The following is a 27,118-nucleotide window of genomic DNA, read 5'->3' as shown; positions in this document are numbered from 1 at the left end:
TATATATATATATTCAAATCAAAACTGTTGTTTATTATTTGTATATATGTTGTTTGTATATATCTGTATATACAAATTTGAATACTGTTTGTACATGATATTGCAAACGAAATATACGTATATTCAGATCAAAATTATTGTTTATTATTTATATATGTGTTTTTTATATATCTGTATGTACAAATTTAAATGTTGTTTGTAAACGAAATATACATGCAAATGAAATATACATATTTGTATATCTGTTGTTTGTATATCTGTATATAAATATATGCAAACGAAATAAACATATACATATATGTTTATTATTGGTATATCTGTTGTTTGTATATCTGTATATACAAATTTGAATGTTTTACATAATAACAAATTCGAATGTATATGCATATATGCACTCTAAAACTGTATATATCTACATATGCATTATTCTTCAAAATGTCTATGTAAAAGTTAACTGTCTATACATATATGTAAATTGTATATATACATGTATCAAAAATACAAACTGTATATAAATACATACCTCTAACTCTGTATATATATGCATGTATTATTCTACAAAAAAAAAGTATACGTATTTACATATATTGAAACAAAAATGTATATTGACCAACAATTCTGTTTCATGAGAATATACACAAAAAGACCTCGTAATTATTGTCAACTTCATTGCTCCCCCTTTTAGATTTAGATACCTTAAAATATTTTTTCCTTTCTGCTTTGCTAGAAGATGCAAAGTTCTTTCCTTTTTTTTTTTTTTTTGATAAATCATCCATAAAAAAAATGGGGAAGTGACTAACATAATATATAAAAATTTATATTATAAAATAAAAATCCGCAAAAACGAAAAAATTATAAAAATGGGGGAGTGCTCACCCTTTTCTATTTTTCTCGTAAAATATATGAACAACGAAGAAATTTAACGACTAACTGACATAATATATAAAAATTTTAAAAAAATTAAATCTAATGTCAATAAATATCCTAAACTGATTTTCTGTGGTGAAAACTCCGCAAAAACGATTTATCACAGAGAAATCAAGGATTATATTATGTGATATTAGAGTGACTTTGAGAGAAAAATAAAGAGAAAAAAGTTGAAGAAAATCTCTTGAATAATCATGTATTATGATGTTGTCAATGTTGTCGTTTCTTTAATTTAAAATCAAGGATATTAGAGTGATTTTGAGAGAAAATTAAGAAAAAAATAGTTGAAAAAGATATCATCAAAAATCTTGTGTTTTGATATTCCATTGTTGCCTTTTTTTGAGTCAATAAGATAGAGAGAATAGAAAGAAAATACAAAAAATAAATATATAAGAGAGAAAATTGGTATATACAAATTTTAATATATTTGTATAAAGGGCCCACAAAAAAAAACTAACTTTTAACTACCAAATGACTATGAATTGTAATTTTTTAAAACATAAACCATTTCATGTAATTAATATAGTATTTTGTCTATAATATGTAATTTTTTCATAAATTTAATACAACTACAATAACATACAAACTTAAAATAATTGCTATATAACTCAATCGAAATGAAGTTCATTTAAGACAAATTAATTTTTTGAACTTGAACTTCAAATTCCTTTAATGAATAATAAAATAACTTCGATCCACCTCAGTCTCCTAGTTCTTTTAGTTTTTATTCACTTATGTTTTCTAATTTTATATTAAGAATTACTATAAAACAATTTCATTCATTTTTTTTCATTTTTAATGTACTTACAATCCACCGCTGACTCGCATTTATAGGAATTAGAATAAGATGTGGCAAATGCATTGGCTAGAGCAAATATATCCATTATTAGTAGCACTAGGTTAATGTGGGATCCTCCGTCTTCCATTTTGGATATTTTGCGGGCTGATAGGAATGGAGAGTTATCACGTTGGACAATTCGAGTGCCTACTACCAACCAACTGTTGTATAATAATACTACTAATAGTTATCAGGATGTAAATACTAGCTCCAGCAGGCAACTACTGTTGCTGTCAGTGTTTATAAAGTGGCGCTGCCAGCCTGCCACAAGACAAATCCTTATACATGTGATTTATTATAATATAAGCTCCTATGTTCACCCAAAAAGGTCATTTAATTGTCTACTTAGAAATTATGGTGTAACTGCTATAAATTAAAATACGGAAAAGGGTCAAAAATACCCTTGAACTATATGAAATGGATCAAAAATATCCTTTATTTATTTTTTGGCTCAAAAATACTCTTCTGTTTGTTTTTGGCTAAAAAATACCCCTCCATTAATTTTTTAGCTCAAAAATACCCTTCTCTCTAACGGAATGCTACCAAACGCGCCATGTGAATAAAAAAGTCACGTGATCAGTCCATGTCAACATACACAAATGAAAAATCACTCCATTTAATCCATCTAACCATCAACCCATTTTTCTAATTAAAAGACCCAACCCCACTTATATTAAAAAAATCCAACCCAAAAGGAAAAAAAATTAAAGAATTTGATAGCTTATTTTCCATGTGATGGGTTCAGATATTTTGGATTGATCAAGGCGAAGGATGCGAAAATAATTAGGTCGTTAAATTATTGATTCGAAAGAATCGAATTTAATCGGGGAGACCCTAAACAATTGGATCCTCAAATAATTGACCCGATTTCCAAGAGTTCGGATTGCTATTGGATGTCCTATCTGAATTTCTCTAATGAGGAACCTGATTGTAGTGAGAGAAATGGTAATTCAGATTGAAATTTGGAGAGTGAAAGTTTAGTGACAATGTAGGACAACCATAAGTTAATGAGGTCAAGAATTGCTCGAGTGAATCTCGTAACTTTGAAAATATAAAATAATGAAATATAAGGGGGTGAAAGGGATGATATGAGGAAAAAAAATTGAAGAATTGAATTTTGCCTTTTAGTTCAGGTTTTTTTTAAATATGAATCGGATTGGATTTTTAAATAGAATAAATTGTTAGATGAATTTAATGGAGTGATTTTCCACGTGTATGCTGACTTGGACTGATTAAGTGACTTTTTTATTTATTTATATGGTGTGTTTGGTGTCATTCTGTTAGAGAGAAGGGTATTTTTGAGCCCAAAAATTGACGGAGGAGTATTTTTGAGTCAAAAAATTAATATAGGGGTATTTTTGAGGCAAAAAATAAATAGAAGGGTATTTTTGAGCCAAAAAACAAACGAAGGGTATTTTTGATCCATTTCGAATAGTTCAGGGATATTTTTGACCCTTTTTCCATTTTAAAAAAATCAACTATGAGGACTAGTTCCAAATAAGTATTGATTGGGCTGGCATGACTAGGACTGTATATGCCTCATTTTTTTAAGTGATTTTTATGGTGTAAAATATAATATTTTGTTATGCTTGATAGAAAATAAATCTATATATTTAATAGTATATAGTTTTTAATTAGTTATGGAAGGATAAAAATCGATTTTATAAGATCGGTAAAACTTATCTATGCATAAAATACATGTATCTGTATAGGTGTATCTTTCCTTCTAGTTCTTTTTTTCCCTAAGCATGTATCTAGGGAGTTTGGGCCACAGGTGACAAAATAGTTTTAAAATGCGGTATAGGTGACACAAGTCTTAATTATTAGTTGGAGGTAACAATTACTTTATTATGGATTAAGAAAGTTGAAGAAGTTTGAAAATAACCCACAAGTTTTTAAATTTACACTTTGATCCCAATGTTTATCTAAAATAACGAGAAATGGAGGGAAAAAAGCAATTTTCTCTCTCTTCTCATCTATTGTTGTTTTCTCTCTCTTAGCGATTTTTGTTGTTCATTATTTCTGCTGCTTTATTCATCACCTTCTGCTTCATTATCATCATCTTCTACTTCATTATCATCTTCATCTTCTTCTTGTCGACCATTTGTTGTTTTTGTTGTTGTTGGTACAGCGCTACTGCTGCGATTTGACCAATTTCTGAGGTCAAATTTTATTTACTACATCACTTTCCACTTTGGCATGACTTCATGGGTGACTTTGGTAAGTAAAATTATGATTTTTATTCTTATTTGTCATCTGGGTACACTTCTGTTTTTCCAACAATGGATAGAACCCCAATTATGAATCCATCATAAGTGCCCATAATTTAAACAGATAAATCATCTGGTGCATCAGTTGAGTAATCTATTGTATCAAAAAATTCATTTGTTGCATCAGGCTGTTTATTTGTTGCATCAGAATATTTATTTGTTAGATCAGACGTATTATCTGTTGCATCAGACGTATTATCTGTTGTATCAGGATGTTTATCTGTTGCACCAGACTAATTATCTGTTGCAACGAATGATTAATCTATTTGGAACAACATAAGTCAACCCCTGCCATAAACCCAACAGATAACCAATATGTTTCAACTCTTGTTATTGCTACTGGATTCAAAATTATTCCTTACGTCCAATTATCCGTCCCAAATTTCCTAATTCGATTTCTCATTTTACTTGTCTTTTTCATTAATCAAGAAAAGATTAAAAAAAATTCATGTTTTACCCTTTGCATTAAACACTTTTTCTTCAAATTAAAATAGAAACATCATTTAATAGGGGGACTATATGCCGACCGACGTTAAAATCTTTCTTCCCTTATGAAATTTCGATTGAATAGCAAATAATGGTTATTTCAAACACGTCTACTGTCCTACCAACTGATCAGTGAGTTATGGTAAACTAGACATGTTATTAATTATTTTTCTTAATCTATGTGGCATCTCAATTTGGAACGGGTAATTTGAGACGGAGGGAGTATGAATTAAAACGTCAGAGCCAAGCAACAAACCAGTCATCTGTTGAAACAGACTATTTATCTGTTGCATCAGACTTCTTATCTGTTGCAGCATGAGTAATCTATTTTGAACAACACATCAGTCCCTGCCACAAACCCAACAGATAAATCTTGCTATTGCTACTGGATTCTAAATTATTTCTTTTTACATCGAATCGTCGACATTTTGTTGAGAAGATACTAGACAGAATGAAAATTAAATATGGATTAAAATGTCAAAGATTAAACATAATTATTTTATTAAACAAAAACAGATAAAAATACATATAATAGACTAAAAGAAACATAATAATCTAATTATTATTATTATTATCATCATTATCATTGTCAGCCAGCCAACCTTCAACCAGAAGTAGCAAGGCCCTCCTCAGCCTGCGTATCTCACGGAGCATTCTTGCTCTAACTCCTCTCAGTTCCCATTGCATGTCACGAACTTGATTTCGAAGTTCATTAACGGCATCTTGCAGAAAAACAACGTCCCACACTGGGTCAGTCATAATCTTCTAGAGTGTAATATGAAAAACGAGATGCAATAAATAAATAGAGTGTAGTTGAATGAACGATTGAGTAAGGAGGGACCTATTTATAGAGGATTGAATTTGAATAAGGAGACAAAAGACGCGACTATTCACTTCCATTCATTAATTATATTTAATTTTTAAATTAAGAAAATAAATATTGTGATATAAGTAATGACTTTTCAAATTATTATTATTAATTAGTTCTTTCGAAGAACCATTTTTATTGAGTTGTGGCAACAGATTCTATATCTGTTGCATCAGATAACACTTCTGTGACAACAGATATATGATCTGTTGCAACAAATATAAAATATGTAGCATCAAATAACCTATTTGTTGCAACATATAATCTAACTGTTCACCTCCATTTATTAATTATTTTTTTAATTAATGTGAAAAGTAATGACTTAATTAAATTGAGAAATATTATGATAAGTCATGACTTTTCAGATTATTATTATTAATTAGTTCTTTCCAAGAACCATTTTTATTGAGTTGTGACGACAGATTCGATATCAGTTGCATCAGATAAATCATCCATGACAATAGATATATCATCTGTTGCAACAATAGTGAACCTGTTGCATCAGATAATATATTTGTTGCAACATATAATCTACTTTTAAAAAAACAACTATCATCATATCATTAATCCAAATTTGCTTACTTTTTTATTTTATAAGTAAAAGAAATACCTTTTCAAATTCCTTAATAAAATAATAACCATTTTATTATATAATAAATAATTTTAAAAAACAAATTCAAAAATAAAAATAGTGAAAAGTCAGATCGGTTATTAAGATTAAATAACCATTCTTTTGCGGTTATAAATTGTGTTTATCATTTATTTCCTTTTTATTTATTTACGAAACATTTTTCATATTGAATAATCAAAAAGTCATTTCTTTTTCACCCTCGCAATAATAACAATAACCCTTTTTTATTAATAACCGCCAGGTGCAACATATGATCGATCTGTCGTAGCAGATTAACCTCTGTTGACATAAATTGCTCAATCCCTACCACCAGCTATTGACATGTTGAGAACAAGGAATAAACAGAATGATTATTAAATAGTAAATAAGAATTAAAAATTCAAAGTCGACAACAAAATAAAATGAATGTTCATAGATTTTTGAATCCTTTGGGTAGATTCGATATACAAAAGGAGGAAAATACATGAGCTGAAATAAAAAATATTACCTAATTATTATTACTACTTTTATTATTATTGTCAATCGGATATTTTTCATCTAGCAACTTGCTCCGAAGTCAGCCAAATCTCTCTGGAGTTCATCAAACTGCCTTTAAAGTTCACGAAAGGACTCGACATGAATATTCTTGTACGAATCGGATCATTCATATTTGTAAGGAGGGACCTATTTATAAATTCTTGTATCTCAGAAAGAAAAGAAAATTGCTTTTACAGATATGTCATCTGTTGCAACTAGCTAGTCATCTGTTTATTCAATTTAAGCCATAGATGGACTAGGAAGAATAAGGTGTGTGCAGATGGATCCACTATCATATGTGCGAGATTTAAGTATTTATTACTGATAAGGTCACCGGAACAACACATAAAGTACAATATTTTTGTGAATGTAGTTTTTAATCGATTATCCATTGATCATTCAAACAAGTCCTGCATTGTATCGTTAAGTTTGATGGGTTAAAAATTGATAAGGCTGAGGACCTCATGAAGATGGTGCAGATATCCTGTTACGAATTACTGATGGTTGTTGCTCATGTTTATGCATGTCAAGTTTTGAGAAGGGATCAATATTTGTCGTCACTGCAGAGAACCAATAGCGATTGGACTTAACTTTAAGTGTGCATCGGACCCTTAGAGGGCCCTCAAAGCCTCGCACTGCATCAAATAAGAATGGAAAACCAATAGAAATTCCCCTGGCCAAAATTTATATGGTTGGGTTGCTCGCTCGGGGTGATAATTATATGCCAAAAGGTGCGGTAGGAGAATGCCTTCGAGGGAAAATGGATGGGTGATGGAAGACTATATCATCTGAGAGCTAATTGAAGAAGAAACATAGGGTAGAAAGTAACTTCTAACGAATCTGGCCGATGGAATTTTCTTTACAGATGTGAAATCTGAATCAAGTGCAAATATGAAAGTGTATCCAGTAATGTAATTTTGTCTGTTATCTCTTTATAAGAAAAATAAAGAAGATGGATACTTTGTTAGGAAGCTGTGTGGTCAGGATTATCACCTAGGTAAAAAATAAGAGAAGACCAACAAAGCAACCACACGGGTATCGAGGGTTGAAATAATGTTCAGCAGGTCTAGAAAACTTACACTAACAACAACTGCAGTTAAAATAAGGAAACTAAGCAAAGACGATAATTTTTGAATTTTAAATTTCATTCCATGCCTTCGTATTTGTGTTTTCGATCAGGTCCACTGTCGTCAACCTGATCAGAACCACAAATGAGATTGAAAGACAAATAGAGTATCATTACTTTCTTAGCAATATGGATTAATTGATTGTGTTTTCTTGCTTTATCATGCTTTCAACATTCCTTGGAGAAGATCAGATGTTTGCTGTAGTATGTGAATCCTGATAATTTTCAAGCTTGCCTCTAGCTTGCTGATTTTGTATTCAAGATGGTCGTTGTCGTTTTCAAAGTTGGTAAGGAGTTCCTCATCTCTTGTGAGCTCGATTATGAACACTACCTTCAAAGTTGTGGCATTCTAGAAGACCTTCAGAACACTTTCTTCAGAAGCCTTAAAGGATACATGGAAGGTCGCTGTTTTTGGTTTAGATCAAAATATGTTGATGCACGTTAAAGATATGGTCCCAATAGTTGAACAACACACTTTTATCGAGCGTTGCTCCATGCATCTTGATCAACTAATTTGATAAATTAGTAAGTATGGATTTACGTAGCATGTGATCTAAACCAAATCTACCAAGCCTATCAAACGTTACGTAACTTCGAGCTCATTACCCTATCAAAAAATATGCTCGAGTTAGTGCACAAATAAAATAAGCTCAATCTGTTAGCCTTTCTGCTGATCACTCTTCTCCAATATAGATGACAAGATATCTGCTATGCAAAAGTCTACACTATCGCCAGACATGCTTGCCTGAGAGAAATCAACCGATATCTTCAGATTAATTGCTCCCAGGAAAGCATGTCTGGCGACAGTGTATACTTTTGCATAGAAGATATCTTGTCATCTATAATAGAGAAGAGCGATCAGCAAAAAGGCTGAGAGATTGAGCTCACTTGATTTGTACACTAACTCGATCTGGATGTGGAGTCTGTTGCACCATATGTGGAGTCTAATAGAATACATCAAATCAGCCTTTCTGGTGGTTTGATTTGTTCCAACAGTTTCTCTAACTGTTACAACATCAACAACAGTATAAACATCATTTGTTCCAGAACCATCAACAACACCACACCACAAGTTCCAACAACGCCAATCCTACCAATAACATCAATAACTGCATCAACAATAAAGAAACAAATAAAATACATACAAAAAAAAATGATACTACCAACAAGGCTTGTAAACTTCTTCCAACAAATGACTTTTTTCGCATATTGTAATAAAAATTCTCGATTTATTTATTCAACACTTAAAAGTTCCCTCAAATTTTTTTACTAAATATCATATGGGTAAATAGTAATTAAATAAAAAAATAGATATAAATAACTTGCAAATAAGAAGAAGAGAATGAAAGAGCAATAATGAACCATACCTTAATATCAAAAAGGGGATCAAAACAGTAATTTCAGTCGAGGAAAGATATGGATCGATTTAGATCCAACAGGATCTTTATGAGAAGAGAATAGAAAAAGGAGATAAAAGATTGTGACCCTAAAAAGGAGAGAAATAAAAAGAAGATGAGAGTTGAATAAAATAAACTGCAGCTGAAGGAAGAGATGAGATAATTTCTACAGATGTATTGTGTACGTAAATGTGGGAGTTTTCAATATTCATTAATTAATATTCATTAATTTCATTTATAATTTGAGGGGCACGAGGAAGACTAAGACTAGTGACATTGAAAAGACAAGACAAGACTTCTCAATGAACTCACTGCCTTAGTAGTAAGTACTACTACTTGATATTATCTACTCGAACCAGAAGCTTGCTTTAAAAGTAAAAGAGAAAAAAAGATTTTTCAAACAGATATGTCATCTGTTGCAACATATATAAATATCTATTTAGAAATTCGAACAACTCAGTCATCTGTTACAACAAATATCAATATCTATTTAAAAATCTCAACAGCTCAGTCATCTGTGACAACAGATGAAAATGTCCATTTGATAATTAATTAAATCAAATATGTCATCTGTTACAACAGATATAAATATTTGTTTGAAAGTTTTCAATAGCTCAGCCATCTGTCACAACAGATGCAAATGTTTATTTGATAATTAAATCAGATATGTCTTTTGTTGCAACAGATAGGAATATCTATTTGAAAATTTTCAACAACTCAGTCATTTGTTGCTACAGATTTTATTACAATTGATTTAGGTGGGACTAGGGATGAATGAATAAGCTCGCAGGGTCAACTACAAATCCAATCGAGTCTTTGCAATTGCATGACATTGGTATTGCGTTCATCCTGACCCGAGTCGTCGATCGATCACTCTGAGTTGAAATGAGTTCTCATCAACTCAATGTTAGGATAGTGATAGTACCTAAGTTTATTTAGGTGGAACTAAGGATGAATGAATGAGCTCGCAGGGTGAACAACAAATCCAATTGAGTTTTTACAATTGCATGGCGTTGGTATTGCGTTCATCCCGACTTGAGTCATTGATCGATCACTCTGAGTTGAAATGAGTTCTTATCAACTCAATATTAGGATAGTGATAGTATAGATAGGACTAGGGATGAATGAATGAGCTTGCAGGGTCAACTACAAATCCAATCAAGTCTTTGCAATTGCATAGCGTTGGTATTGTGTTCATCCCGACTCTAGTCGTCGATTGATCACTCTAAGTTGAAATGAGTTCTCATCAACTCAATGTTTTAAAAACTATAACTTTTAAAATTTTTAAAATTAATTAAGATCAATTCAGACCGAATTAGCAATTTCAAAACTTGTCATTTTTTTTTAAAATTACAAATCAACCCATAAAAATCATCCATTTGCGCGAAAAACTTTTCATTTCAAATCTTAAGTTCTTTTTTTTTCCCTCCCTCTCTCTCGGGGTCTCCTCTCCCTCTCAACAATACAAACAACAACCACTCAACATATTGCTAAACCCTTCAAAACAGGTTGATTTTCTTCCCATTTACGACTACATATAGTTTTTCCTTTAGACTTATTCCCGCTTATATCCATCGTTTTCTCTGTCTTTGTAGGTAACAACGTTCGAGAAGAGTTATACATTTGTTATTTATTCTAAAAAATAGGGCTTTCTAGTTGATGATAAAAAAGAAGACTTTTAGTTGTATTATCTTCAAGAATGGGTTAACAATTTTGAGTTTTGATGCTAAAAAGGTAGGAAGTATTCGAGAAAACCCTAGTTTTTTTCTCAGTGTCTTGTTGACTGTTAAGGTATTGTTGGATGGTGTTTGTGGTGTTGTTGATGGCTATTGTTGGTGGTGTTGGTATTTGTGTTTTTTGGTAGTGGTGTCGGGGGTCTTAGTGTTGGTATTGATGGCATTGGTGGCATTGGTGGTGGTTTTGCTGGCATTAGTGGTGGCATTGGTTGTGGCGGTGGTGGTCCATCTGTTGCAAAGGATAGAAGATCTGTTGAGAGATATTAAATAGGTCTTCAAACAGATTGCCCATCTATTCCAACTGATGGGTTATTCGTTGGAGTATTTTCTGGTAATGTGGCGTAGAAAAATTTATTAAAATTTGTCCATCTGTTGCAGCAGGTGGAATATCTGTTGGAAGATATTAAATAGGTCTTCAAATAGATTCGGGTTCCCCATCTATTCCAACTGATGGGTTTTCCGTTGGAGTATTTTTTCGTTATGTGGCATAGAATAATTTATTGAAATTTGTCTCACTTTTTAAAAAGAATTAGGCAGACATCAAATGCAATGTATTTTTTATTTTTTCTATTATTTGTAGTTAAAAGATGTCTCCCAAAAGAAAAGAAACTGAAAGTGGAGAATTGGATCAACTTCTGATCACCAAACAAAAAAGGCTAGAGTACAGATAGATTCGGAGGAACTTTCAGAATAATCTCAGTCAGGGCAAAATGAAGCCTAGGAAAGTGATAACTCCTCCTCACCAATGGGGCGTAAGATAATATCAAAATTCTAGCATGATTCTGTCAAAACCATTAGTATTGATAAGTTTTGAGTTGTGATGCCAATGAATAGCCCTAAAATAGTATTTGTTGATCTTGTACTTAAATGTCAGTTGGGGAAACCTTTTGACGAACTCAGGAGTATTATGAAGAAGCAAAACAAAGATGGACTTTTAAGAAGAGCTGCTTTGCACACTTTCTTGAGCTGTCTAGTCCCCGCCCTCTCCATTTCCCAATGATCATGGTAAATGTCCTTCTTAAGCGCAAGATCAAGTATGCGGAGGATGATGGAGGTCCGAAGGAGGGCGAAAAAAAGATGGATGAAGTCTGGATCTACTTTTGTGGCATGCCAGTTTGTTTTGGATTGAAAGAGTTTGCTATAGTAATGGGCTTGAGATACGATCGTCCAGAAGAACCTCCCATCAAGAAAACACCTCACAAAGGGTCCAACAAATGCAAGGTAAAAAAAGATGGTTGTTGGGCATTGTTGGACCTAGCTACAGAGCGGAGGATTTGATGACGGATCTCAAGAATAAAGACATACCAAAGCACTATAGGGAAAAATTGTACTTAGTTTGGTTTGTCTATTTCATTTTATTGGCAAGAGACATCGGGAAAGTCATAGAACATGATTTGTTGGCGTTTGCTGATGATTTTAGGAAATTTAATGATTATCCTTGGGGATACGATAGCTACTATTTAACTGTCAAATATTTACTGAAAAAGCTAAAGCCAAAGATGACCACATTATACGGCTTTCCTTGGGCTTTCATGGCAAAATTGATCACTATTTTTACTCATTCATTAATTTATAATTTTTAGGCTTGGACATGTGTAGTCATTCCTCCCCTCCTAAAGCATTTTAAGGATTACCCGGATTAGGTTTCTCATCCAAAGATCCTTAGGTGGTTGGCTGCAGCAGAGAGCAGCAAAAAAAAATATTAACGAGGTTGATCTCTTTAACCCTCCGGATGATACAGTACGTCTTCTTTCAACTAAAATAATTTGCCTCAAAGAAAGATATTGAAATAGGTGTTCCATCTATTGTGACAGATGGGTTGTCTGTTGTAATAGATTATCCGTCAACTGCAACTGGTGCAACAGATGGGTAATATACTGCGACAGACAATCCATATTTTGCAACAGATTAACCATTTGTTTCTTTGGTTCTTTGAACCCTACTCAACAGATTATCCATCTATTGCAAATTATGCAATAAATGGGTAATCTGGTGCAACATATTATCAATCTGTTTCAATATACAGATCATCTGTTGTGGTAGATAGATCGTCTGTTGCATAAGTTGGTTGTGTTAACATCCATGTAACCCGAGCCCTATGTAACCCAACTGACTATAAATTATTATTATATAATTTAAATTCCTCTTGTCTTTCTTTTATAGGTTCTGCATCCTTGGATCGTACCTACCATTAATGAGCTGGGGATGACTTCTTTTCTTACTCAGGGTCTTATTAATACAAAAGAAAACCCAACGATGGATTTAATAAAGAAGGAATTGGTTGGAGCAACATCCATAAGAAGAGCAGTTAGGCAAGGTCAGCGTAATGTCGAAGCTCTTCACGACCAACTTCAAACTGCAATAGATCTGGGTGCTTCTTCTAGGGTTGTTGCTGGTGGATTTATTTGTGATGGCGCAGCCATCCTGCTGCTGCTGCCAGTCGTAAGTATGAGCATGTTGGTGCTCAACAAAAAATAAATATATTTGAAAACACCCCTCGCACAAGTTCTCCCTCTCACCCCTACACCAGTCCCTCCCACCCTTACAATGGTCCCTTTCACCCCTCCCCACCCTCATATTCTCATTGTAAATACAAAGTGTGCAAGGACAGAGAGGATAAACTCTTTTAAAGGCTAGAGTCTATTACTGAAGCTGCCGAAGAGTTCAAATCCAGGAGGGGTGTCATAACATCCAACGAGGTGAGGGATCCATGCACTCCTACAGTGGAAGTTAGGAGAAAAAAAAGAAAAATTAGACAAATTATATCTGTTATGAAATCAGCAAAGATTGCAACTCCCCCTGCTTAAATAGTTGTTGAATTTTAGGGGTCTCTGAAGGAGGTGGACATATTTGCGGTGCTTAGCAAGGAGAAAAAGAAGGAACTGAAAGAATACATCAAGATGAAGGTTCAAAAAGAATACACCATGCATTCATTTGCCGCTAAAGACTTCTCGAATATGACAAATATGTGCTTGTGGTACTAGGACAAGGTAAGTTTACTTTTGCTAACCTAGCCTTCCAATCTACTCCATGAAGAAGAATCTACATAGCAGATATGTATATCTGTTGCAAAAACTTGGTATTTTGTTGCAACATAATACACATCTGTTGCATAAGTTGCTTTGGCTGGGTAATCTGTGAACTGATTCAGAGAACCATTTGCATCAGATTCTTTACATTGTGTTTTTATTCTTTACAATTACTAACCTATTTAAAAATTGTCTTCTTATACCATAGTATGTTGATAAAATCTTCTGCCTCATGAGGGCCAGACAATTAGCGTACCCGAATACTTATGATGCTACCAATAGGATAATGGACCTCAACTTCTACAATAATTTCAAGGATAGGTATGCTAAACTCTGTAAGATAGCTGATTTCAGTGGCCCAGGATTTGATCAGTTAGTTTCTACATTTCAATGGGATAAAGAAGTGATTAAATATGTTAGAGGGAAGAGGCCATATCCACACGGCAAGAGCTGGATCAAGGCAAAGAGAATCCTTGCAGTCATGAACGTGGATGTCACATATTTTCTCACTATTAAGATACTACTATATGAGGGAGAGATTAAAGTTTATGACTGCAACTTACCTGTCTTCAGCGAGAAGATATTTTTAACCCACATGTAGCCACTCTTGAAGTTGGTGCCCAAGTTGTTGACGCAAAGTAAGCTGGTGGATCATTTGCCAGCTGAAGTCTTGGCAAAAGAATCATGGGATTTTGAAGGTCAAAATAATAATATCCATCTTCCATATACAATCAGTGCAGCATGCGGGTTGTACTCTCTTGCATACATCGAGTGTTTGCTAACCGGCACATAAATAACCGGTGTGTATGACACCGCTGTGGGAAAGATTCAATGGATCTGGGCATATGGGGTACTAACTAAATACTTGGAGCCCGTATATAAAAAAGAACATGTACAAAGACAGAAACGAACACGATAACAAATTTTCATTTCAAGTCAATTCACTTTACATGTAGTGGCAATAATTTTTATGTCTGGCCAAGTTGAATTTTTATAATGCAACAGATTTTATATTTGTCGTAATAAATATAGTACTTGTTGTGACAGATTAATTATCTGTTGGAATAGGTTGGTCATCTGTTGTGTTATGCAGATGTTCTCAGTTTGTCTGTCGTAACAGATATATGATCTGTTGCAACATATAATCTATCTGTTGCAACTGATCGGTAATCTGATGGAGCAAATAAAAAAAAGTAGGAAGACCTATTATATAATTTCCATCAGATGACCTACGTGTTGTATCTCATGTTGCAACATATGTCTAAATCTATCTGATAAGATATATCATCTGTTACAGCAGATGTATTATCTGTTGCGATAATTGAATCTAGTACTCTATTTCAATTAACATGTTTAAAATTAAGGATTAATTATATTCATAGACAGAATAAAATAAATCGAAGCGTTCAAAAATTACATGAAATAACTCAACAAATAAATGAATTGTAAAAAAAATTATTATGATTACAAATGATCTACTTTACAAATAAATCAACAAGTTAAACCAAGGAGGATAGGTTATTACATTGACGGACTCAAGATATAAGGATCTAATCAATATGGATAAGTTATTCTTCATCCGGTGCTATGAAATTCGGCTTTGGTCGTCGTGGATCTTTAACGTCGGTTGCGTATGGCTTTTGAGCTTTCGCTTCTCCATATTTACATAAAAGAGCAGCATATCTTTTGTGAAGTAATACGACATCAAGTCTATCATTTGGTACTTGTAATCTATCGCTCAAATACTCGACATAAGCGGAAACAAAAGGACCGCAATCCCTGTGTTATAAAAAACAGATAATCCATATCTTGCAGTTCATATAAGCGTTGTGAAATTTGTGAAATGAAACTAAATCATGACACTTAAACTTACAGGCTACTAATGGTTTGTTGAGGAATTCCGTCAATATGTTGTACATCAAATGGATTAGCCATTTTATCCCGGTATGCTTCAATCGTCGACCAATCAGTACGAACCTTTTGGTCCAAAAAGTCACTTATATCAAGGTATGTAGGCAATATTTTAGCCTGCTTTTGTATCTCAGACGATGGCCCGGAACGTCTCCTTCACGACATCGAGTCATAAACTCGGATGCGCCTCTTTTTTATAATGACAACAGCCAGCACCCAATGGAATTCATCACCACAATTGATTGGGATGTACACTTTGTCGACCAAATGCCAAGGTAAGCCAGCCGGAATGCTAAAACCTTTGATGATACTGATTAAACATTCCTCATTTCGGAAAAATTTCGGATGTTGTTGACAATACCTATTGTAGGCATTATTGATGTAAATTTTGTACAAATAATTGCCTGTTGTATATCTGTATTATTCTTATGTTTGCAACTTGGCCTTCTTTCTGAGGTAGTAAAAAATGGCATCGATATGTCGCACATATTATCAAACATTTCGGATTACGTGATGAAAAAATCAATACGCAAATGCAATTAAATTAGTAATATGTATGACATTTAAACCTTATCATTTCAGCAAGTTTGGGGCTGTGATATCAAATAGAACCAATTCTTCATTCCGGGATATGCAACAACAAAGTCAAATATATAAAAACCAAGACTCGATTCGTTCACTTTGTAGCGCTCGTCATTTTGTTTTCTACATAATGATTTATATGTGTTAATGTCAGGCTCTTACAACAAGAAATGTATAAACCAATATCTATAAAATTGATTTATGTACCTGCCGGCTTGATGCTTTAACAACCCATCGCCAATCCATTCTGAGTAGTCGTTGATCAACTGTGTTATTTTTTGGAGTTGGAGCCTCGTCCGAGATGATTTTTCCATTCAAATAGGTAATTTTTTCGTTCTCCCAAATTGACAGGCTCTACTTTTTCTTCTTTTTTGGAAGCAGTTGATGGATTATCAACTGTGATATTATACTCTTCGACAGTAGCTTCTACTATGGCATCCATCTGGAAAGCCAGAATTATCAATGCTAAGTAGAGATATACAACAGATGAGTCTTATGTTGCATCAGATGAATTATCTATTAGAACAAATTTGAACAGGTAAATCAGAGCAGTACGATAATTTCAAATAGATGACCCATCTGTTGCAACATAAGACTCATCTGTTGAAATAAATAATGAATTTGATGCAACAGATATGTATATCTATTTGATAATTTTTAGCAGATATATCATCTGTTCAAACAGATATGAGCTTATTTATTTTTTAGAACATATGATGTACATTCACCTTCTTTAGCTCATTCTGCTCTCTTGTGGCTCTTGCAAACTGAACATCAATGCAAGACAAAGACGGAGGCATTGTAATCTTGCTTTTTTTTATGATTGATGATGCCTTCGAATTATCTTTTCTTCTCCTCTAAGCCGCCTTAATCTCTAGTGGAGTGTCTGGATATGAAATCCTCTTTGATGGAATGACACCCCTCTTATATGTCATTTTCTTTACAAAAGCAGTTAGTGCATTATAGCATTAATCACTCCATCTTGTTTTGTCTTGCAGTCTTGACATTTGCATGCAGAACATTCTCTAGATGTGGCAAAATCTAGTGAAAAATCTGTACAACTATTATGATCATAATCATAATGGCTTGTTGTTTCAAAAACTGTAAGAGGAGCATCATTAGCCCCACCCTCCAAAATTATTTTTCTTGTGATGGTTGTTACTCCAAACAATTCTATTTTTATGCCATCAACGACCTTAGGGTCCGATAAAGTTTGCACAGACCGTAAAGTAAGAAAAAATAGCATCTTCAACTCTCGGTTGGTCGAAATAAGCCACGGATGAACAATCTAAAATAAATCAGAACATATATTAAGAATGATGATGAAATCATTTAATTATTAATTAAAACAAAAACTAAATTAGAATTGGACTTACTGCTTCCTTGGGTGGATTGAAAAGATCAAGAAATTTTACATTTTTATCGGTTTGGCCGACAACCATCTCAAAATTCTTGGATAGAAAATTTCTTCCTGGTAGTTCACTTATTGTCTCAAATAAGGAATGGCTTCAAATGCCCAAGCCTATAACATAACGCCAATAAATCAAAAGCATTATTGAATAAAAAAATGATGAATCATGTCATGATAAAAGAAATATTTACCATGAAGGCCCAAGGAAAGCCATATAAGTTGACTATTTTTGGCATTAACGGAGTTAACAAATATTCGAAAGTCATTTTGAAACTTTCATAACTCCAAGGATAGCTATTAAATACCTCAAGATCCTCGAAGAGATTTATTAAACCGAGGCTTATGTTGTTGTTAATGTCTCTCGCCCAAAGAACATTATGTACAAACCAAATCAAGCACAATGATTGCTTGTGCTTCTTTGAAAGTCCTTTACCTTCCAATGCTTCTATCAGATTTTTATTTTTAAAGCTTGGACCAACAATGAAAATCAGGTCATCACGATCACTCGACTTGCCTTTTTCTTTTTGAGTGTGCGGGGTACTTTTTTTAGGTCAGAGTAGGTATAACTTAAGAAGGAGAAGGAGGATAACATTTTAGTCCGGTAACTATGGCAATCTCCTTCCAACCAAAACAAACAGGCATGCCACAGTAATTTATCCACACCTCATCCATCTTATCTTTATTTTCATACATAAATCTGCGCTTGAAAAGATCATATACCATTTTCATCTGAAAACGAGAATTTTTGTCCTCCGAAAAATCAAGATACTGCCCAAAGCATCTTTCCTTAAGAATCCAATTTTTTGTTCTCAAAGTATTTTTCTGAAGGTGTCGAAAGATTTTCTCATAACTGACTTAACCACGAGATCACTCGTTAAATCTGTGGCACCAACGAACTGCATTCTCACAGGATAATGATCAATGCTGAAGGTTTTGACCAACTCTTCGGCAGAAGGGCTATTAGCATTTGGATCATCTCTTTTGAAAGATTCCTCCTCCCCGTGTTCATTATCTTCTGCTCCTGATTAAGATAACGCTTGTAAAGCAAGCTCATAGAGTGGTGGATGTAGCCGAGCTGTTGCACTTGTTCTTTTACTTGGACTTGATTTGATTTTTTTTCTTTTGGGAGCCATGTTATCTTAAATTAACAGGACCATAACATAGATTATAATTGATTAATGCATAATAGTAATATAACAGTTTCAACAGATAACTAATTTGTTGCACCAGGTAGGTTATCTGTTTCAACATATAACCGACCTGTTGCAACGGATGAGTAATCCGTGGGAACCATAAAAATAGATCACTCATTTGTTGTACCTGGTATTTTATCTGATGCAACATATAACCGACCCATTGAAATGGATGAGTAATCTGTTGGAAATCATAAAAACAAATCACTAATCTGTTGCACCAGGTATGTTATCTGTTGCAAAATATAATCAACATGTTGCAACAGATGAGTAAACTGTTGGAAAGAATAAAAATAGAGCACTGATCTGTTGCACCAGGTAGTTTATCAGTTGCAACATATAACTAACATATGGCAACGGATGAGTAATCCGTTGGAAACCATAAAAATAAATCACTAATCTGTTGCACCAGGTATGTTATCTGTTTTAACATATAACCGACTTGTTGCAACGGATGATTAAACCGTTGGAAAGAATAAAAACAGTCACTAATCTATTGCAAAATGAAGAGTAAACCGCTGAAAAGAATAAAAAAAGATCACTAATAAGTTATTTGTTGGATCAATATTGTTTAGATTTCTTCCAAACAGAAGAGTCGTCTATCGCAACAGATGAATAATCTGTTAGATTATTCACCTATTGCATCAGATTTTTATAGTTGCATCATATTTTTATCTGTAGCATGAAATGTTTCATTTGTTACATTAGATGTTTCGTCTATTGTTATACCATTTTTACCAAGACAAACAACAAATCAACCCAGCAATACCAACACATCACACACACACACACAAAAAGAACATCAATTGTGACCAAAATCACCAATAAATTCAAATCAATAGTACGACAACAAGAAGAAGAAATATCAGAAATTAGGGTTTTATTCAGTCCACATTTCAATACTAAAGAGTAGTTGGCGCAAGTTCGTCTGTTTCTTCATAATTTTTTACCTGTGAAAAAAAATAGGACGTCGAAGAACTCGAAGTTGTTGTCAACGGAGAAGTCTTCACGTCGATTGACTATTGAAAGTCGAAAAGGAACTCGCCCTACTATTTTTCGCCGAGGTTGAAGGGAGAAATTTTGCAGAACTATTAGTTGGAAGAGAGTGGAGAAAAGCTGTCGAGAGAGAGAGTGGTTGATTTGGATTGAAGAGGGGTGTGGGTTGGGTTGATTTGTATTTTTGAAAAGATTAGAAAGTTTTAAAAATATTAATCAAGTCCACAATTAAATTAATCAAGTTTCCTAATGATGTTTGACCCTTTAAGTTGGTCAATGTCACTAATCCTTTATTCAAGACTTAAAAGACACCTTTCCTTCAATTTTCTCTACTTAGTAGGTACAAGACCATGATATAAGTTTGGTTCATTTATGTCATCGCCTTAATTTTATGGACAAACAACATAAATCCCGGCAGTTTTGCGCTTCATTACAGAAAAATTCGACATTTTAAATAATTATCGAAAATTTTAATTTTGAGTCTGTCGAGATACATAATTATCTCCCGATACATCCAACGAAAATACATGTTTTTCTTTGTAAAGATACATAATTAGCTTCCGATACATATTTTCCAATTTTGGGTCGGTTGAGATACATAATACATCCAATGAAGATACATTTTTTTCTTTGTAAAGATACATAATTATCTCTCGGTGTATTTTTTCGATTTTGGGTCAGTCGAGATACATAATTATCTTTCGATACATCCAATGAAGATACATAATTAGCTGAAATTTTCGTAATTACTTTGTAAGGATGAGGATTTGTATAAATATGGTAAGTTATGATGTATGCTTATGTTATTTTTCCTAAATTTGATGACTCGTCGCGAACATACTCATTGTCTTTCGCTCGAACTATACATATAATAATAAAAACATTTCCGAAATAAGTGTATCTATATACTTCTAATATCATCCATATGTATTAATTAATAATATTTCGTACACATTTATTGATATAATATAAACAATGAGTGTACGTTGAGTGTTACATAATTCAAAAATTCCAAAACAAAATACAATAGTATAACAATACTGACAATAAACTAAACACACATAACGCGTACACACATATATATGTGTGTATATATAGTGCATTTATAGAAATATCATAAAACGGTGCATCTCTTCTTTGGATTCTGTTAATACGGAATATTTTGTGCACCGAACTCCGATATGCTTCTATGGTTTCCCATTGCATTTGTAAGGATAAGGAAGGCAAGGTTTTGAAGCATGTGGTGCTGGTTTTAATGCAATGGGTGGTTTTTTAGTGGCTATACATTTGCCATAGATATTCTTCTTGCATATTGGTCCTTTGTGTAATGGATCATAGGGTATTTTTCCTTCTGAAAAAAAAAAAAACATAGAATATATGTATAATTAGTGGATAATCAAAATATATATCGGCAAGAAAAATTAAACAGTAAATATAACTGACTATTTGTATAAATGGGGTCATTTGATTGGAAAAGAGTTATTTCGGAATTTGTTATCCCGTATATGAGATAACTTATTCCATCACTGTGGCCTAAATGGTATGATAAATAATTCCGGGTACTAATTAATACCTCACACCAAACATGAAATAAAATTTCGAGACTATTTATCTCTTATACCTGAGGCCAAACGACCCCTATACTATTTTTTTTTTTTTTTATGTATTTTACATTCTTTTTTCATAAAACTTAAACTCAATTCAAATAATTAAAGAGAAATATTTCTTTTTATTTTTTTAGGTTAAAACTCCATTAAGGAGAAAGGAAATATTTTCATTTGACCAAAGAGTACTTGTGGTGGAGGTGAAGCGGTAAGTACTCCACATCCTTAATTAAAAATTTTGAGTTCCAAGTGTATAGTTGTCTTTATAAAAGAAAATTTATTTGTGAAGTTAAAGTTAGTCAAATCTCAATATAAATATCAAACATCGAATGGAAATTTAAAAAAAAAAAATACCTAACAATCTCCTCGAGTTTGTTGAGGATAGACAAAAAAAATTAAGACAAAAAAGGCTATGAATAGTAAAGAGATGCTTTGTGATTCATGGCTTCAAAAGATATATGGTGAAAAAGGAATATATTTATTATTTTTACAAGATATACGTGTATATGATGAGGTGCTTAACTAATAAAATAGTATAAGCTTATATGATGACCCTTTTATAATAATCCTCAAGGGAACAATGATAAGGAATTCACAAATGTATGGACCATTTAATCTTAGACTTTTCTTGAGAGATTTTTATTTCATATTAAGGATGTTATAACAAAATATTCTACACAATCAGATAAACTTTATCTGCTATTATAGGTTACCCAATTTTTTCTTTTTAAATTTTTATTTAAAAAAAGGGATAACCTGCAATAACAGATTAAGTTTACCTATAGTATAGAATATTTTATACCCTAACCATGCACAAAACTTAAACTCTTATTATAATTATGGAGTGATATAAATAATTTTGAAATTATTTATCTTAAAATATATTAAATCAATAAATACATGACATACGTTTCAACACACTATGAATTATCACTAAATCATGAGCTATTAATATATATGTTCACTCTATTAAATTATTTAATTACATAAAGTTACATTATTTGATGTAAACAATCGAAGTGAGCTAGTATATTACCTCCTACAAGAGAGTATTATTTGGAAAAGATGGAAAAATTAAAATTAAAAAGTTTTAAACATATAAAAGAAATATCATTTTCGAAAAATAAATGAACAAAAATAGTAACAACAACAATGACAACATACTCAGTGTACTTCCGCATGATGAGGTTTAGGGAGAACGAAGTGTACACAAACCTTACCTCTACCTCAGACGTGAGGCAGAGAGGTTGTTTATAGACCCCCGACTCAAGACAGAAGCAATCTAAAAAGTACATAATGAAAGTATAGGAGACAATAAATAGTAAAAACAATGAATAGTATCAGAACAGTAGTACAACAAAATGCTAAGTATAAGCGAATTACATGAAATAATAGATACTAGTATAAATCAAATAACAAGAAACTATAAGGGTAGTTTTATGACTACTGGCAAGGACAACAAGATAATGCACTCCTACCTACTTAATTTTCTGCCCTAATATGTGTCATCCACACATTCCTATATTTAATTTCATGTCTTCGATAAGTTGTAACCGTATCATGTCTTATCTAATTACATATAAATAAGATGAAGGCAATAATATCTATATATATCTCTCTCACTATCTATCTATCTATACATATATATATATATATATATATATTTATTTATTTATTTATTTTTTTGCTTAAGAAAATAGAGAGAAGTATCAATTACCCCCCTGATCTTGTCACATTTTATTTATGGTACATCTAAATTTTGACTTGTCCTAAGTACCCCCCCCCCCCCCCACGAACTTGTTCTTTTAGTACATCGCGTCACTCTTTTCGGCCCATAGTCCACAGTGTGTAATACACGCGCGTACACGTGAAAAAAAATGTTGATGTGACTGTTCATGTGGATAAATATCATCCACTTCCCTTATATTTATCCTATATTAAAAAATAATCCACTTCTGCCCTTAATTATCTGATTTATCTGTAAAAAAATATATTTTTCAATTTTCCTCTATTTCAAAATAGTGAAAGGTTGAATTTTCGTCGATCAAGTAAGCTATCATCTAAAAATTTATATTATTTTGTGTGTGTTAAAAGTATGAAATTATTTTTTTCGGTTAGTGTTTCACAGTAGTTTTCGATTAGGATTTTAAGGAAACTCACATGCAAAAATATGTTTCTTATTATAATTAATGGAGTAAGAAATTGCAATTTAAGTTAGGGATGTATAAAAATCAAACCGATAAAAATGTTATTGATTTATCGTTATTGCGTTAACGATTTTTTAATAATTTTATAAAAATAATTATTGGGTTATTGATTCAATTTTGATTTTTTTACTGGGTTATTGGGTAAACCGATAATCCAATAAGTTTATGCTAAATTATTATTTTACATCCCATATATAAATATATAAGTAGGATTTTGGTTGCAACTAAGATTCGGTTTCTTTTCATGCTAGTTACTACTTTTTCTATTTTATGAGTGTTTTCTTATCGGTTAAATCGAAAATCAAATCGTTAGGACTAAAAATCGTTAACCAATATAACTACATATACCATACTGCATACAACTGAGGAATCTACGTTCGAAATTGTCATCTGATCATGAAATTTTCACAATTGGAGGAGACCTACATGCACAAACAAGTCTCCTATTATAATTCACGGAGTTAGAAATAAGTAGATTAAGTAGAATGAATTTTTTTTTTTTAGATTGGAAGTAATGGAGGAAGATGGATAATAAATAGGAAGAGGAATAATAGATTTTTTTGAAAAAATAGAAGGAAAATAGGGTTTTTTCATTTTTTTTTATCATTGAAAATGTTGATTTGGCAAAAAAAAATACCTCCATCACGCGCGTGATGGAGTTTGAACTCAAATATTTTGCCACAACAACAAAAAAGTGTCACGCGATGTTGTAAAACAACAAGTTCGAGAGTAATTAGGAGTAGTAAAAGTTCAGATGTAACATGAATAAAACGTGACAAATTCAGGGGTAATTAATACTTCTCTCGAGCAAATATCATAAAAGTGAAAGAGTCGTGTGGGGGTTTTAAAACTACCTTTCTTTTTCCATTTTTTTTTTTTGTTGTTTCTTTTAGGGGCTTGACTTGATCTTGTGAAATTGATGGTTATGATATCTTGTTCAACTTGGTATGTCATATCTTTGAAAAATAGTTAATATAAAGATATTTTTAATAGACTAGTAAAAAAGATAGTATCGTATATATTAAAATTTTATCGGATTAAATTCTAAAAAAGACTATAATATGAATTCAATTCATATTTAAAATTTTAAGTTTCGAAAGAATTTTTTGGAGGTTATTTTTGTTGTAAATTCTAATTTAATTTCTTGCTAAAGCATAGAAAAGGGACATATATCATTAAAAGATAGTTACCAAAAGATTATCACTTAATGTTGGGTAACTGAATATTATAATCACTCAATTTTATTTCGTCTCCAAAAGTCATTCAATTTTGAATAATTGGTCACATACTTATTCAATTTTATTTTATCTTTTAAATAGATAATACCCTATTACCACTCTGAACTATACCTAAAACGGTAGAGACACACCTAAACTTAAAGGGGTTCCTATTACCCCTGAACTAATTAAAAGTGTTGTAGACACCTAATTTTGTCCCTCCCGAAGACCCAAGTTATCCATTTTTTACCCTCGTCTTACCATGTGTACTACCCCATATAATAACCTCCGCACAAAAGGACAAAACAACCAACTCTAAGAAAATTGATAACAAATTTTATCCATTCTAACAACCCATACCCTACCCCACCTCACCATCCCACTACCCTACCCTACCCCCCACCCTTTTTACACGTTTTTTTTAAACCATATTATCATCATCATCATCCATAGATATCATCTTCTTCTTCACAGGAAAGGGGACTAACAGTAAAAAAAAAACAAAACGGAGAACATTCCAATTTTATTTTTCTTCTTCACGGTTCACATATTACACAGAGAAGACCCTCTATTTTTTTTGACACAAGAATTCATTCACACTCACCCCGAGCTATCTACGCACACCATTTTTGAATCCCCATTTTTCGCCTTTGACCGGACCTCAGCATACCAAAATAGCAAGCACCGAACATCTTCCTTCATCACGATTCACAGAAAAATAGCACGCACAGTCCACACTCAGAAATCATACACGCTGAGAGATTCGCACACGGGAGAGAGAGAGAGATTCGAAGTCGAGATCTGAAAGAAAAAATACTGTGCTGATTTCGGGTTACTCGCAAGCGGGTTTCAGTGGGTTTGGTTGCTGCTCCGGCAACCATTTTGCCAGAATCTTGCCGTTCTTTGTTGATTTCTGGACGGGTCCGATAGGGAAACAAGATTATCGCCGGAATCGGTTGGCCGAAATATTCCTCGTCAATAATCAGCATAAAACGTAAAACGTGAAATCAGCAATCGAAAACACCACCCCCACCATTACTCAACAACCAGAAACATCGGAATCAGCGAGAGTACCCCCAAATCCGATCCAAACTCGACCAGTCCGTCTTTCTTCATCACTATTTTGGTATGTTTGATTTTTGTTCGGGTCGTTGGGGTACGATACTGAGCTGGTGTCGATCATTTTGAGGTTTTCCTGTAGTCCATCTAGTGTTGGTTTGCCGTTCGTCGTCAATTTGTTTCAATCTGGGTTTATTTTGCTCTTAGATTTCGAGATTGAAATTTCATCTTCGGGGGTTTATGATTTCTGTTTGAAGTTATTGATTAGGCAATATACATTGAGTTGTTGTTCTTGGATTCAAATTTATTCGGATCGTAATCCGCGATATCGAGTTGGTCGGGTTGTCGAGGCTGATTCGAGGTTCTTCGGTACACGGAGTCATCCTCTTGATCGACTGATATTTGGAATAAAATTTCATCGAGGTCCATTTCTTCTAACCGAATCTTTAATTTATTTTGACTTTTTGGTGATGTTGTGGGTGTGACTGATTTATTTGTTGCGTGTTTGGTATGTTCGGATATTGTTATGTGTTGGTTGATGTTGGTTTCGGACTTTGAAAAGTGAATTGTTAAATCGGAGCATGTTTAATCATATTGTTTGAAATAAATTTGGGAACGGGATTCAAAAATTGACAAAAGTGAATATTACGATATTTTTGATACGTTGTTGATATTGAATGTGATATGTCATCAATGGGTAGGCAATATAGGTCCGGGTAGGTAAATTTTAAAACTTGTTATTTTGGTTGAATGTTGGAATGTGGGTGTGAATGTCTCTGTCTAGATTATCGTGCTTAATTCAGATGTATTTATTTAGCCGGGGAATGCCCCGAGATCACTTGTATTTATTCACCGGGGAATGCCCCGACGTATCATGTTGGCGGAAAATGATCGTGATGAAGGCCCGCGGCGTCGGGTAAGGCATTGGAGCTTAGATTTAGTTTAGACTAGGATTTATATTTTCGTATTTTTTTTATTATTTATTTTCTCGGACTGTATAATTGGACTGGACTTTACGTTTTTTGGACTGCTTTGTCTTGTTTATTGTTTGATTATTTTGCGTTCTTTTGTGTGGTTTATACATTTCATAATGCCAAAAATAGTCGATACACTC

At 32.9% G+C, this 27,118-nt stretch overlaps 1 protein-coding gene and 1 long non-coding RNA gene across 4 annotated transcripts in view; one reads left to right on the top strand and one right to left on the bottom strand.

The window, feature by feature from the left end:
- The window catches only part of LOC124888608, a 19,799-nt gene extending 4,039 nt beyond the window's left edge, over positions 1–15,760 (top strand). The window contains exons 2-4 of one of the 3 annotated variants that reach the window (XR_007047078.1): positions 3,897–3,985; positions 12,959–13,494; positions 13,621–13,782. Coding sequence is in view for 1 of the 3 variants with exons in the window: in XM_047399406.1 (XP_047255362.1) it covers positions 3,897–3,985; positions 12,959–13,273 (404 nt within the window). In the remaining 2 variants the exon portion in view is untranslated. Of the gene's footprint in view, positions 1–3,896; positions 3,986–12,958; positions 13,783–15,699 lie in introns of those variants that run through there. The other 2 variants (XR_007047079.1, XM_047399406.1) reach the window with 2 other exon arrangements.
- Positions 15,761–20,843: 5,083 nt separating this feature from the next.
- Positions 20,844–23,152, bottom strand: LOC124888609. Its single transcript, XR_007047080.1, has 2 exons — positions 21,876–23,152; positions 20,844–21,268 (listed from the first exon to the last, which is right to left on the bottom strand). It is a non-coding gene; the product is annotated as an uncharacterized LOC124888609 (long non-coding RNA).
- Between the last annotated feature and the right edge of the window lie 3,966 nt (positions 23,153–27,118).

This window comes from Capsicum annuum, chromosome 11, assembly GCF_002878395.1.
Source record: "Capsicum annuum cultivar UCD-10X-F1 chromosome 11, UCD10Xv1.1, whole genome shotgun sequence".
NCBI lineage: Eukaryota > Viridiplantae > Streptophyta > Magnoliopsida > Solanales > Solanaceae > Capsicum > Capsicum annuum.
This window is presented reverse-complemented; position numbering and strand designations above follow the sequence as displayed.